The sequence below is a fragment of the Microchirus variegatus genome (assembly GCF_963457635.1).
Source record: "Microchirus variegatus genome assembly, chromosome: 15".
Classification (NCBI taxonomy): domain Eukaryota; kingdom Metazoa; phylum Chordata; class Actinopteri; order Pleuronectiformes; family Soleidae; genus Microchirus; species Microchirus variegatus.
Genome location: NC_139816.1, coordinates 7,304,596 through 7,320,176, shown reverse-complemented (window position 1 = coordinate 7,320,176; position 15,581 = coordinate 7,304,596). Strand labels below are relative to the sequence as shown.

General features: G+C 38.7%; 1 protein-coding gene across 1 annotated transcript in view; it reads right to left on the bottom strand.

The window, feature by feature from the left end:
- The window catches only part of vipr1b (vasoactive intestinal peptide receptor 1b), a gene marked incomplete at both ends in the record, with an annotated part of 38,656 nt that extends 23,766 nt beyond the window's left edge, over nt 1–14,890 (bottom strand). Inside the window, 3 exons of the mRNA XM_083901435.1 lie at nt 2,129–2,239; nt 5,215–5,305; nt 14,837–14,890. Of these exons, the coding sequence (XP_083757561.1) occupies nt 2,129–2,239; nt 5,215–5,305; nt 14,837–14,890 (256 nt within the window). The remainder of the gene's footprint in view (nt 1–2,128; nt 2,240–5,214; nt 5,306–14,836) is intronic.
- Between the last annotated feature and the right edge of the window lie 691 nt (nt 14,891–15,581).

Here is a 15,581-nt window from a genome sequence, read left to right as displayed (position 1 = left end):
AGTTATTGTGGAAAAACGGGCAAAAAATACTTAATTTTCAATTTTCAAAATAAGATAAGATAGTCCTTTATTAGTCCCACAGTGGGGGATATTTACATTGTCACAAAATGATCGGAAGGGATTTATAAACGTCACTGCATGTCACTTCCATGAAGAACAAACAGCCAAATAGACAATAAGGTATTTGTACATGTATAGATATTTGTTTCCACACCTGACACAACAACTAAAACGAGACCAAAATACAAGAAAGCGGCAAAAAGATATTTTTAAAAAATGGGACCAAACTATAAAAATGGAGAAAAACGCAAATAAAAATGTGCAAAAATGTGATTTAATGTGTCTCTGTGCAGAGGTTCACGCTCTCTTTATCTTTGTGAGTCAAAACAAAGGTCACGACCTGGATTCCTTCTAAATTCTCTCTTTTTATGTATTTAAAGACCGTTGTGGTGGCAGAGAAACAAAAAGGTTTGAACATTTTATAAATCAGTCTCATATACGACAACAACACTTTGTCCCCGTGAGGCTCGTGGATCAATCTCCACTTCCCCTCTCTTGCCGCTCGCCCTGGGCCCTCTGCAGGGTTTCCTCGTGTCCTCCAGAGCCAGATTCGCCCACTTTGATGACTTCAAAAATGTCCATTTGCATGCGAGCAAACACACACACACACACGTCTCTTCAATCCATCTCCCAGAGGCTCCACTGTATGTAAATCCCACTAATGAACCTGTCTTTCTGTCCATCTGTTCCGTTTCATCCGTCTTTTCCGCTTCGACTCACGCATCGAAAAAAGAAACGCAATTAAAATAGCGACACCGCGAAGACGGACGTGGATCGTGCGGATGATTAAGAAAAAGAGTTCATGGAAAACATACAGACTTCCTCTCCACAACATCAACAATGTGATAATCACAGCGTGGCTAAATTAGCAGACTTTTAAACATGGGATTATGAACTGGGATCATTCGCAATAGTAGCAAAATAACCGGGCCCTGATACGATCCAGGTGGAGCTAGATGTCAACTAATACTTTTATCAGTCTTGTATTAAGTACTTTAAAGGGGAGACTTGAGTAAAAGTACAAGAATCTTATCAGAAAATGACTTTGGTAGAAGTTGAAGTCACTTTTTTTATAATATTATAGTAATATAGTAAAAGTCAACTAAAGTTTATGACATTTACTTACATTAAGTATGAAAAGTCATTTATTTTCAGATATCTGATAAATGTTCTTAAGTTTCAGAAGTAAAAGTAAGGATCGAGACATGGTGGCTCAGTGGTAGGGTGAGTTGGTAGGAGAGTTGTGGGTTCAATTCCTGGCTCTGCTTGTCCATGTGTGTCCTTGAGCAAAGACACCTAACCTCCATAATTATAAGTAAAAGTCTGAAAGTATATGACATTTATTGTACTTTAAGTATCAAAAACTTTATTTTTCAATTTCTGATAAATATATTAAAGTTTCTGAAGTAAAAGTAAATATTGATTCATGGTGGCTCAGTGGTAGGAAGGTTGTGGGTTCAATTCCTGGCTCTATATGCGACCTTGAGCAAAGACACTTAACCCCTATAACGATGTCTTAAATGACATTGCTGTACGTGAGCGTGTACTTAAGTTTTAGAAGTAAAAATAAAAAAATATTAAAAAAGTGAGTTAGTTTTGAGACATGGTGGCTCAGTGGTAGGAAGGTTGTGGGTTCAATTCCTGGCTCTGTATGTGACCTTTAGCAAACACATAACTCTTATAATAATATGTCTTAAATTACATTTCTGTATTTGAGTGTATACTTAAGTTTTAGAAGTAAAATTAAAAAAATTCAGGATTTAGGATTGAGACATGGTGGATCAGTGGTAGGAAGGTTGTGGGTTCAATTCCTGGCTTTATATGTGACCTTGAGCAAAAACACTGAACCCCCGTGCTGCAGCATGTGAATGGATGAAAACTGTTTTGTGAAGCAAGAGAGTTAGAGGAAATGTAAGTACGTGTAAGTACACAAAGTACATTACAACATTGCTTCTTTTGTATATATATATATACACATTATTTTACTATTGTGTGACGGATTGTAGAAGAAAAAACCTTCACACGTTCTCCGTTTTACCGTCACAGTAAATTAAGTCTTTTCTTTTACCTTTGTGTTGGTCGCTGAAGTAGCTGAAGTAAAGAGGGCACGTGATCGTCACCACCTCTCCCACTCTGGCTGAAGGCCAACAGGCGATGATGTCCCACGTGCCCTGGCAACCTGCCACCAGATGACAAGTCAACGTCAACACAGGGGATTACTCATTACACTGTGACTGACACACACACACACACACACACATACACACACAGTCTGGTTTATAGGACTTCCGAGGACAGTGACACTGACTTACATTCACTACCTGGAGACTTGATCCAACCCTCACTTTAAACTACAGCAGACACATGAGGTTATAACGTCTTTAATTTCAAAGGTTCAACATAAGCATTACCGATATAAAAAACCCACTAAACCACTCTGTGACACCTGGTTATTGAGATATGGACAATTCTGACATATTGACTTTTACAGATCAATAAATAATCAGCTAGTTTTGTCACTTCTCTGACACCTGAAGGACAAAAAGGACAGTATTTTTGCCATTGTATTTTCTGTTTATGTCCCTCATTCAACTCATCTTTCAAACATTAACAAACAGACAAAATGTGCAGTTTAAATACTGCAGAAATTGTGTCTTCAGAAGTTTGTGAATTTAAAGGCACAACGTTTGATTGTGATTTGATTGAGTTCTCGTGTCATTTCTGCGTCTGTTCTCTCACTCACACACACACACACACACACACACACACACTAATTCATTTACGGTGAACATGACCTCTGAAAAGCAGCGTCCACTGTCTTCCTGTGGAGGAAGCAGATAGGGAAGTGAGGGGAAAACGTGGGTCATTGATGAAGAGATAAGGAAGCGACGCTGAAGCCGTTTGTTGTGTGTTTATTTCAATGTTATGACGCAGCGACAACACGTTTGTGCGGATTCTAAGGAGACGGCAGAGTTAAAACAGATGAGTTTTACCCAAGGAACGAGGATTTACTCTGTTCATTTAATGAGCTAATGTAGAAATATAAATGTTTCACAGTATTTTTATATATATATATATATATATACACATATATATACACATATACATGTATATATATACATATACATATATGTATATATATACACATATATACATACATGTATATATATACATATACATATATGTATATATATACACATATATACATACATGTATATATATACACATATATACATATATGTATATATATACACATATATATACATGTATATATATATACACATACATGTATATATATATATACATATATGTATATATATACACATATATACATATATGTATATATATACACATATATACATATATGTATATATATACACATATATACATATATGTATATATATACACATATATATACATATATGTATATATATATACACATATACATATATGTATATATATATACACATATACATGTATATATATATATACACATATACATGTATATATATATATACACATATACATGTATATATATATATACATATATGTATATATATACACATATACACATATGTATATATATACACATATACACATATATGTATATATATACACATATACACATATATGTATATATATACACATATACGTATATATGTATATATATACACATATACGTATATATATACACATATACGTATATGTATATATATACACATATACGTATATGTATATATATACACATATACGTATATGTATATATATACACATATACGTATATGTATATATATACACATATACGTATATGTATATATATACACATATACGTATATGTATATATATACACATATACGTATATATATATACACATATACGTATATATATACACATATACGTATATATATACACATATACATGTATATAGATATATATATATACATACACATATATATAAACATACATATACATATACATACATACATATATACTCATATATACATACATATAATATAGTATATGTGTATATTATACACATATATATGCATATGTACACGTATACATATATACTTACATATATACACGTATACATGTATATATATTATATATACATGCATACATAATATGTATGCATGTATATATATTATATATATACATGCATACATATATACATGCATACATATACATACATATATATGTATATATATATATACACACATACATATATATATATATATATATATACACACACACACACACACATGATACATACATATATATATATATATATATATGTTTGACGATAAAGAGTGACAGAAAATCCACTTTTGAGCATAAATATTTCATAATATTTCAAAGTTGAACGGTAAGAAGACAGATAGGCCTTCTACATGCCAACAGTTTGCCGCGCGCCAACACCAGAAACTGCCTAATATTAACAAAGCTGAAAAGGAAAAATAAACATATTCTCCACACGACTGCTGCTGCTGCTTGTGCAGCGAGACGACGAGAGGATTGTGTTTGAACGCCGTGCTCCAGTTGAGTTACAGTCGTAGCTCAACTTAACCGTGAGCGTAAACACGGCGACTGTGGGGACTTCCCCTTTAAGAGTAAACCGTCACGTCTAAATATAAATACTGAAGGATTAACAAGGATTCTTCTTTTAATTATTTGTCCGTCTTTATCCCAACTTTCAAGACATCATGATTCTCAGACAACGTCAGGGTTCATATGAATGATTTAATTTTTGAGGATAAATGAATGCATTACCTAGCATTGGAAATAATGATACTGTAGAACGATGTGAGTCACACTCTATCCGAGTATGATTTAGGCCACTAAAATGTATTTAACCTGACGTTTACTTCATGTTGTGTGTGTGAAAATCTCCACTTGAGTTTATGATTAACTGTAGAACACAAACATTGAAGTGGAAATTGTTCTACTTGACATTTTGTGGAAGTATAAGCTGAATGAAATCTGCTGTGAAGAACCTGTGGTCTGTATTTAATAATAGTCCTGTATACATACAATCTACCATACACCATTACCTCACCACGCTATTTATACACTCCTATTCTTTCCCATTTTCTCTTAATAGCCTCTTGCGCACTCTTAACATCCACACACACACAGAGACAGAGAGAGAATGACCTGAAGTGACGTTCCCACTGGTGCTATTCTCACAGCGCTCCCTCTCCAACTCGATTTCATTCACCACGTCACACATCTGCACCGATCGCACCTGTGGAGAAGGAGGCAGAATTCATGAGTTAGAAGTTTTAACATGCAAGGATCTGAAGTCTGAATCCCCGACGCCCTGATAACACATCACTGACAACACACACAGGTCTGAAATGTAAAGCGAGCTGAGCTCCCTGTGGCTGCACAAACGTATTAGGAAGTGTGTGTGTGTGGGGAAAGGAGTTAATCTGCTGCAATTGTTCATCTGTGTCAACAAAGGCTGAGAAATGTGGGCTGACAGCCGCCTGTGTGTGTGTGTGTGTGTGTGTGTGTGTGTGTGTGTGTGTGTGTGTGTGTGTGTGTGTGTGTGTGACGAGCTCGAGAAGGTCACTGGAGAGAGAGAAGGAGTCGGAGTGTTATCACGACTCAAGTCCCAGGAGAGAGCTTCAACAGTGCACCCTGAACAAATAAAACGACAGTAAGTTTACCCTCAACCAAGGCAGTAAAGGTCAGAGTGCACGGTGAGAGTAATGCAGTACAAACTGAGGCGTTATATATTCCTTATATTATTATATATATATAAGTCCTGGGAGTAGCCACTTTTGCAAAAAAAATAGCCTACTTTTCAAAAAATTACCCTATTTGAATGAAAGTCCAGAGGCGCAGCTTGTGAACAAGACAAGGCAGGCAACTGCTTGGGGCCCCGAGCTGATAGGGGGCCTCCGACACTGGGAGCCTGAGGGCTGTTTTTACTGAAATGTGCAGTGAGCAGCCGCCTCCCCGTCCCCCTTAAAAAACAATGGGCGATTTGCAATGACATCTCAGTAGGAAACCTCCCTAAAGGGGCCCCACGTCACTTTAACCTGTGTGAAGTTATCGTTCTGCAAGTTGGAAAATGAAGAGGATTATTTGCAGTGTAATGCATATCTTTTTTACTCAGTTTATATATGTTATTTACAGTATTTTATTGTTCTATATATTTATATTGTTTTATAATGTGGGTTCTTTACAGTGTAATGTAATTTTTTACTAGGTTTTTTAAAAAGCTATTTATAGTATTTTCATGTTCTTTACATTTATATTTCCACATACTTTTTAATTACAAGGTTTTTCCATGTCATTTCTTTCATTTTGAAAAAAATATATTTTGAACTCAAACATTTTTTGGTGGTGTCAGATTATTTGTAACATAATGGTGATGAACACTGGTTGGAAGGAAGGGCCCCCTGGGAATTTTTGCTTAGGGCCCCTACAGACTCTAGAATCGCCTCTGTGAAAGTCTATGGGAAGATGAGCTTTGTTCTCGCGTGACATTTTCCTGTTGTTTCAATCTTTGGTTTCAAGTCTTATTCAGCAGACACTGAAGTGAATAATTAGCCATAATAATAATAATAATAATAATACATTTTTTATTATTATTACATTATTTGTAAGCACCTTTTTCAAGTGTGCAAGTGTCAGGGAGATGGTGTCTCTGAAAAAGAAACAAACCATGACTCAGTGAGTAATGAGTCATGGTCCCGTGTGGCTCTGCCAGGTCCACGTCCTTTATTGAATCTACTGTATCACTATAGGTGTCAGAAATGACAGGAAAGTTTAAATTCTACCTCCACATAAATGTCTTCTTTATTGTTTGTTTTTTTTCGATGTTTCTCACTGAAAACTCGCTCAGAACATTTCTATAGACGCACGACAACAACATGAAGTGTGGAAATGTTGAATCCTCCATCTCTGAGAAACTCAGCAGTTAATCTTTTCCTTCTTATCTTCTGGATTCATCAGCGCTATCCGTCTTCCTCGCATGAACTAGCGGCGAGACTTCCAAGCGCCTAAGCGGAATCGTCATTTTCTACGCTAACTGGATGCTAATCGCTGCCGAAGCGACGGAGAAATTTCACGGCCTTCTTCTTCTTCTTCTTCTTCTTGGCGAGATTCAAATTAAAAGTGACACAATGAAGGATTTCAACCTTCGAAAAATAACGCCTGCGAGATTATTTTGATGGTACATCAACTTTAACGGCGGTGAAACGTTTGAGCAGGTTTATATAACACACAAAAGATCGACAACAGTCTGCTTTACGGCTAACGCCATAGCTGATGCGTTTGAGCTGGTGCTGCGTGTCAGGCCGTGTTATTGAAGTCATCTCGGCCTCACGTCCATAAATCAAATGTAAAAATATGTGGATACTGATCTTCTCAGGGTGACGTAAACATATTTGTTCAAAACGTTATAACAGAGGCCACTGTATTTGCGCTGACGACGTAGTTGTTTATACATTAGCGGCGCTTTTCCACTACCCAGTTCCAGCACGACTCAACTTTTGTTTTTGCTTTTCCATTAGCAATACGCCACAGTTCAAAAGTTTGGCGTCACCTATGCAATTTTTGTTGCGTTTTCCATTAAAAGTCAGACTTTTATTCATCAAAAGAGTTGCAAAATTAATAGAAAATATAGTCTAGAAATTGACAAGACTAGAAATAATGATTTTTATTCAAAATAAAGAAGCAGCAAAACTGTTTTCAGCTGTGCTAACATCATTGCACAAGGGTTTTCTAATCATCCAATAGCCTTCTAACGCGATTAGCAAACACAATGTACCATAAGAACACTGTAAATGGGCCTCTATACACCTATGTACATATTCCATGATTCATTTCATGTTATATTCATTGAAAAAAAGTGCTTTTCCTTCAAAAATAAGGACATTTCTAAGTGACCCCAAACTTTTTAAAATTAGTGTGGTCATGAGTGCGACGTCCAACACATGAATCAAACCGAACGATGCCGAACTGTTCAGTTAAAAAGACTTAAAACATGAAGATGTGCGTTAATCTTCAACATTTAGCACGGAAATGTCTTAAATCTCAATATTTAACAGAGGAGTCTGGTGTATTTAGCGACCGCGAGCCGAATCACAAACCATTCTGCCGTATTTCAGTTCAGTACTGAACAATTCTGCGAAAGAACTTAATGAACCGATTCTAATGATTCAGTTACACGGAAAAGCTTTAGAAGTCACTAGATGAGATGTGCGATTGTGTCGCGCATAAAACAACGTCACGGCAGTTTCATGCAGCCGTGCTGTGATGACTCCGCCCAACTTGAGGAGGTACTATATTGTCGACTATAATGAGTCGAGCCGTGCTGGAACTGGGTCGTGGAAAAGCACCATAGAAGTCCTGCTTCAGAGTGGGTAAGGGTATGATTGGCTTGTCAACAAACGCACGTTATACCTCTAAACGTTACTCCCTGTTAAATTGACCCTTTCACTGTCATTTGTCTGTAACTAAATTAACTCTACAGCTGTGAACAATCTGAAAAGCTCTTCGGCGTATATCAGTGTTTATTTACACAGCAATGAGGTTATTGAAGGAGGACAATTTGATTTATTTGAAAAGGCAGATCTTAGTGTCCCACATGAAAAAGCCTGGGTTTTTGTTTTACCAAACTGCAGAAAGTGCAGAAACAACACGATCCTGAATGTCTAAATGTTAGCCGCTATCGTCTTCAGCTACTGGAAAGAAACTTCTGCGCCGGAAGTTCCTCTCATAATCATTTCGCCCCGGGAATAAATGAGGTGGATGCTGTGCTAAAAAAGATGGGAGCTTCCATCTGCCTGTGCAGATGCAGCTACATTTATTCATCAACTGTGGGGTTTCGTAAAAAAAAAACATCACAAAAACAAGGGCATCGAGGGCAACAAGGTGCAGTCATAACACCGAGCATCCTTTCTGACCTCCTGGTAAACAACTTCTGCAGTGGAAATATGAGGCGAACATGCAACGGATACACAAACAAAACTCTCTTTTCCACTTCTCCAGGCTGGATTTAAACACCTCACACTATCTGACACTGTGCTAATCCACAGAACTTGCTTTACAGAAGAACCCTTCATACATCCTGAGGCACAGGTTTAAGCTGCCAACAAAATCTCACGTTTGTCCAAGCCTCGACTCGAGTGGCCTTATTTTTGATTATCAAGAAACTGATTGGGGGAAGTAACAGAGGGATCATTTGAGTTTAAAATCAGTTTTGCAATCACAATATCAGGTAAAAAAAAAAAAAAAAAACCTTGAGAGAAAAGTGAGAGCTGCCAAGGCCAGAGATTTTAAAAGCTGCAGAAGGCTTTCTGATTGATAAAGTTTGTTTTGTTTTTTTCTTATTTTAGTGTCGTGTTGTTGATCTTATCTCATCAACTTAACTTTAACTATTACATTTGACAAAATTACAGCCATTTTAATAACACGTTAGCACATTGGTGGAGCCGTATCCTGTTGATGTGTAATTAGCATTTTAAAGCTCACATAGAGTGGTCCTGTTGCACATAATATATATGTTAGTTATGGAGGTAAGTTAACCATTAACTTGTTTTTATGGTCAAAAAGTTGCTGTAAACGAGCCGATAGAAATCCTCTTTTCTGACACTGTTCCCCAGCCGCGATATTTCAGACTCAACTCCCACACCCAGAAGACAGAGTCTTGTGATTGGCCAGTACCCGGAAGTGACATATTCAGCACACCCGCTCTCAGAAGTGCAGCTCCCCCCTCTGGCACGGTCGATGCACTGCTCTTCATTATCAAAACATTGTTTTAACAATGTTTAAAAATAGCCTCCTCACCGCAGTCCCTTTGACCCGGAGTCAGAAGACACCGTTGCTCGTGAAACACCTCCACGACGGACGTTATTCTTCTTCAGCGGTTCAATGTACGCAACCGGATGTGCCCGGACTAGTGCCCGGAGCAGGAGGATCTGCTGTTCAGGAGAACAGTTGTTTACGTAACCGGATCGGGTTTTTTCAGAGATCTCGCTGAGCCCGAGATTACAATAAAACACAGAGTGTTCTCAGCAGTGGCTGAACTGTTTGTTTTGAACCTTCAGGGCTTCTTAAACAAGGTAATGACGCAGATACACACTAAAAAAACGGCGTTAATTGGAACTTCTGGTCTAGGTCCGCTTTCAATGAACACTGATGTAACTGTCCTGTTATGGCTTGGACATCTATAATAAGACATCTCTATGTCGTCTTTTTTGGAGAATGTAAAGCATTGATCGCCAACAGGACGACGAACAGCAGACGTGACAGCGACAGCGATGACATGGATTAAGCCCTCTCGACGTTGCACGCTCGGGTACTTTATATGAGTTCACATGCTACACATAACCCTGTATATACTGGGATTAGAGCCAGGATATACAGAGAGACAGAGTGATAAGAAAAGGAAAATCTTCAGAGCGGAAGATTGATGGAACTGTCGGAATTCCTAATTCACAAGAACACGAGAGAGAGAGAGAGAGAGGTCCTGACGGTGATTAATGTGTGAGCTTTAGCTGCTGGACACAAATATCAAGTGTTTACTATGGTCTTCAAGAATTATCTACAATCCAACAGTCCAAGTCATGGATACTGAATCAAAAAGTTAATCCCAAACTGATCCAATGATAATTGGACTCCGTGTGCAACACGTGACATAAATCGCACTGAGTTCGTATAGTGATTGTATAAGTGTGAGATAAGGATCAAATTAAAGAATGAGGAGAGCTTAAACTTGTGTGTGTGTGTGGCCTGGCGGTGCAGCAGCAGAGTAATGTGTTTATCTCTCTATCCAACACTGCGGAGCAGCAACATCGCGCTCCATCATCTGTATACATTCACAGAGCCGTCCGCCCTCAGGTCTTCATAACACTCGAGGCCGATTACTCGGCGCGAGCTCCACGTAAACACTGAACATTCTCCGGGTCGGAGAAAAGGAAGCTTTAATGGAAACGGAACGCGTCGCTTTCCGTCGTCCCGTCTCCTTCACACGCTCGGTTATTTTAAAAGCATGAGTGCGACTGCACTGTAAATCATGGAAGCACTTTGACCGCACAAATGTACTCATCCAAGCCCAAAGTGGAGATTTAAATAGAGGGTTTTTTAACTCCTCATATCTTAGATGTGGAGCAGTGAAGGCAGCACCACTGTGAGCACTGATGTCATGAGACAAACGCTTTACTTTATTTATATTTCTAGCAATGTTTACATTTCCTCTAACTGTCTTTGTTACTCGTATAACTACCAAATCAAAGAAGAAGAAGAGTTGGTAATGGTCTGTGTTTATACAGAGCTTTTCTTTACACTACAGTTTTCACCCATTCACACATCATTCACACGCTGCAACATGGGGTTAAGTGTCTTTGCTCAAGGACACACATCAGACTAGCAGAGTCAGGAATTTAACCCTCAACCTTACAGTTGAAAGACAACTCGTCCTACCACTGAGCCACCATGGCTCAATCCTAAATCCTATACTTTTACTTCTAAAACTTAAGTACATTTTACATCAGAAAATGACTTTTGATAATTAAAGGTGCATTATGTAATAAATCTAAATCAACTGGCCATAAAATCCTCCTTATATGTCACAGAGACTCAGGAATAATGTTCAAATAACAAACTGAACCTATCAACAACAACAGTACAGACAAAATATTCGCATTAAAAAAATATTTTGCAGACTGCAAATCATGTTTATGTTTTGAAATCATGTTTTGGCATGTGGCGCCACCTACCACCGTCTACCGATCATTGCAGTCAGTAGAGTCTCAGCTGCCGAGCAACCACGGGTTGCAAGTTAAGTCTGAGCTCCAATGGCAAAGAAAACGAAACCTAAAACAAACTTGGCATTTTGAATTTGTGTGTAGTAACCGTTTTTGGCCACATTCTTACATATGGTGCCTTTAAGTGCAGCAAATATTGTGAAGTAATATTATTTTTAAAAAGTGACTTCAACTTCTACCAAAGTTAATTTTGTGGTAAGATACTTTTATGTATCACCTTATTACCACAGGTAGTGTATAAAAGACTGCAAATGGCAACTGAGAAAACTGCTGCTTTTTTACCCATATCAAACCAAACCTATCTACCCCAAAAAACCTCTGCCTCCCCAAAAACACATGATACCAAATGACAAAGTAATGCAATCAGTCAGGGAAAAACATGAAGAAGTTACCTAAAAACATGCTGCCAGAGCTCAGCTTCACTCACTGTCTTACATTCCACCGCCACAAAACGCATTTCACTCCATTTCCATTTGTTTATGCCTGCAACTTGGTACGTGGCACTCGCCCCCTAGAGGCAAGTATGGAAAAGACGCACGGAGGTTCGCTACCGTTCAAAAGTTTGGCGTCACCTATACAAATTTTTGTTGTGTGTTTTCCATTAAAAGTCACACTTTTATTCATCAAAGAAGTTGCGAAATGAAAAGAAAATATAGTCAAGACCTTGACAAGATTAGAAATAATGATTTTTGTTCCAAATAAAGAAGCAGCAAAACTGTTTTCAGCTGTGCTAACATCATCACACAAGGGTTTTCTAATCGTCCAATAGCCTTCTAACGTGATTAGCAAACACAAAGTACCATTAGTACACATTTGCAGCTAGAATAGTCGTTTACCACATTAACAATGTATATTTCTGATTCATTTAAAGGTGCCATATGTAAGAATGTGGTCAAAAATGGTTACTACATTCAAATTCAAAATACCGAGGTCTTTTAGGTTTCGTTTTCTGACGTAACTGGCAACGCGTGGTTGCGCGGCAGATGAGACTCTACTGACTGCAATGATTGGTAGACGGCGGTAGGTGGCGCCACATGCCAAAACATGATTTCAAAACATAGTGGTAGTGACAGAGATGACGTTTGGGACGTACGTAAAACGAATAAATGGGCTTCAATGAGAAACAACGGTGACTACGATGAGCGAGGATTTCTACGACGAGACTGACGACGCGGTGAAAGTGACAGAAAGTTTTTAACCGAAGCCGTCGTTCACATCTATTCGTGGAGTTGTGGGCAACTGAGCCAACAGTGGCTTCAAACTTTAAAGATTCCAGGTGAATCTGGATCGTAAAAATGCAGTCGTGTGGCTTTTGTCTCACCCTGTTGCCATAAGTGTGTTTATGCTCCCTCATCCCTTTCTGGTATTTTGAGGAAATCCCCTGTCACGACGACAGAAGCACACAGCGTTACATGTGCCGACACGAGCATCAGTGAAACACGCGCAACACTGAGCAGAATTGTAAATTGCAGCGGGAAACAAGTGTCCTCCAAACGCCTCATGGTTTCCGTCAGGTGGTTTTAGTGTTTGGAAGTAAAGGTCGTTATCTTCCATCTGCATTATGTTAAAGTAATAATGCTGACGTTTGACCACGTATGGGATTACACCCCCCCCCCCCCCCCTTCACTTGATATATTGATGTAAAGTGTCAGCGTAGGTTATTGTAAAGCAGTGGAAAAGGGCATCGCTGCAGCACAGCGGGAGCACAATGACAAACCATTAAATTGTGCCTATAAGAGAGAGGGAGAGCGCGCACTGAAATATGTCAACAAATAGCGGATCTGGTTGATCTTTTGAGAGCCTCGAGGTGGGCCAGGCATCTGAGAGTTGTCAGGGGATGAGGAGGAGGAGGAGGAGGAGGAGGAGGAGGAGGACATTTCCACAGTCACTTAGATGTTCAGAGGCTTGTTCTGCCTGGAAAGAGCCTCGCTGGTGAACATTAAAGGGAAGCCATGTGCCGCGTTATATCACTAAAAACCCACTGGAATGCAATCATCATATCCTGAAACCTGGAGTGTTATGATTCTGCCTCTGTAACAGGGTTTGTATGCCGTGTCCTTCATTTGTGAAACTTTTTTGTGGGCATATTCCAACCTATTAAGCACATTGTATGTGTCATAAAAACAAAAAGACTTCTTTCTTTCTGTTAAACGTCACCAACTCCACTTTCAAAAGCAGCAAAAATCCACAAAACCTTGATCTTTTCTCATTCCTCAGACTGCAGATAAAAGCCACCTGACAATCCTTCATAATACATTTTTTTTTTTTTTTTTTTTAAAGCATCCCTGAATCATAAAAACTTGACTAAAGACGTCATTAAAATCTCACTCTGAAGCCTCACGATCAGGTGAATTTGGTGTACACTGTGATTGTCGTGTCCTCAGTGGACACACTTTCATCCCAAGCACAAGTGCCAGTGAAAGGTCGCACATTAGCACACGGAGCAAAACTCGGGGGGGTATTCTGTGTCATTATTGAAAACCCTGTGACCGTTGCTGCAAAAGCCATGAATCTAGTCCTGCCTCATTTAGAAGTAACATATGGGACAACGACAGAAACATGCACTGTGTGTGTAAATATCCCAGGAGGATGCATTTACAACAGTGTTTTACAGCCATGTGTGCGAAAAGGTCAAGTGAATTGATATTATTATGGTAATTCCATAAAAGAGCAGGGGGCTTATGGGATTGTTGGGCTACAGGATGAAAATGTCACAAACAATATCTGCTTATTAACAGGAAATATGTGACTTTTTTGGCCGTTTATCATGATCCAGGAGTGTTTTAACCTCGAATACTTGTAAAGATGAAGCCTTTTATTCCAGGAAGTCAGAGCATCTTACATCAAATACACAATTTTAGTCTATATTGCACCGCAACAACAGTTTTCAACCTAATGTAATGCAGTTATTAAGAGCTGTGCCGCAACTACAATGAATAAAATGCAGGTTCTTAATCCGATTAAAAGCTGATAATAGTCAAATGAAGACTTACTTTTGGCAGAAATCCGTAGAGGAGGAGCAGGAAGAACAACTGTGGAGCATCCATCCTGGTTTGACTTTAGTTTTCTCAGACTCCTCGGTGTTGCTGCACTGCTCACCCCGCAGATCTGCTCACCAGTGTGTGTATATGTGTGTGTGCAAGTGTGTGTGTGTGTCAGACTGTACCTGGTGTGTGTGCATGTGTGTGTGTGTGTGTGTGTGAGGTTTAGCTCTGCTGTCGCTCCACATCACACTGCTCTTTTCTCAGTGCGCTCCTCCAGCAGCAGCAGAAGCAGCAGCAGCAGCAGGAGGAGGAGGAGGAGGAGGAGGAGCCTGCATCAGATGAACTGGACACGCCCCCTAGCCCATTGATAATTCTGCTCCACTAATTAATTGCCCGATTAAAGGGGCGACTCCTCTTCTGTGACGTCACTGACCTCTGACACAGTTTGTGGTGGTTGGATCTGATCCGATTTGATCTATAGGGCCAAAAGAAAAATACATTTTAAGACATAATTATGTATTTTTGACTTGTGGTCACCTCCAAGTTGAGCCGTAAAGCACGTAGCAAATGTGCAACTGGAGTCTGGAAAATTATTTAATTTACAGTAGTTGTTGTGGCTCTAAGCTGAAAATAACGTCAAATAATAACGTAAATCTAAATGTTACACCTGAATGTTGAATATTAAATAAAACTGTTAAATGTTAAATTCAAAATACAGAGGTCTTTTAGGTTTCGTTTTCTGACGTAACTGGCA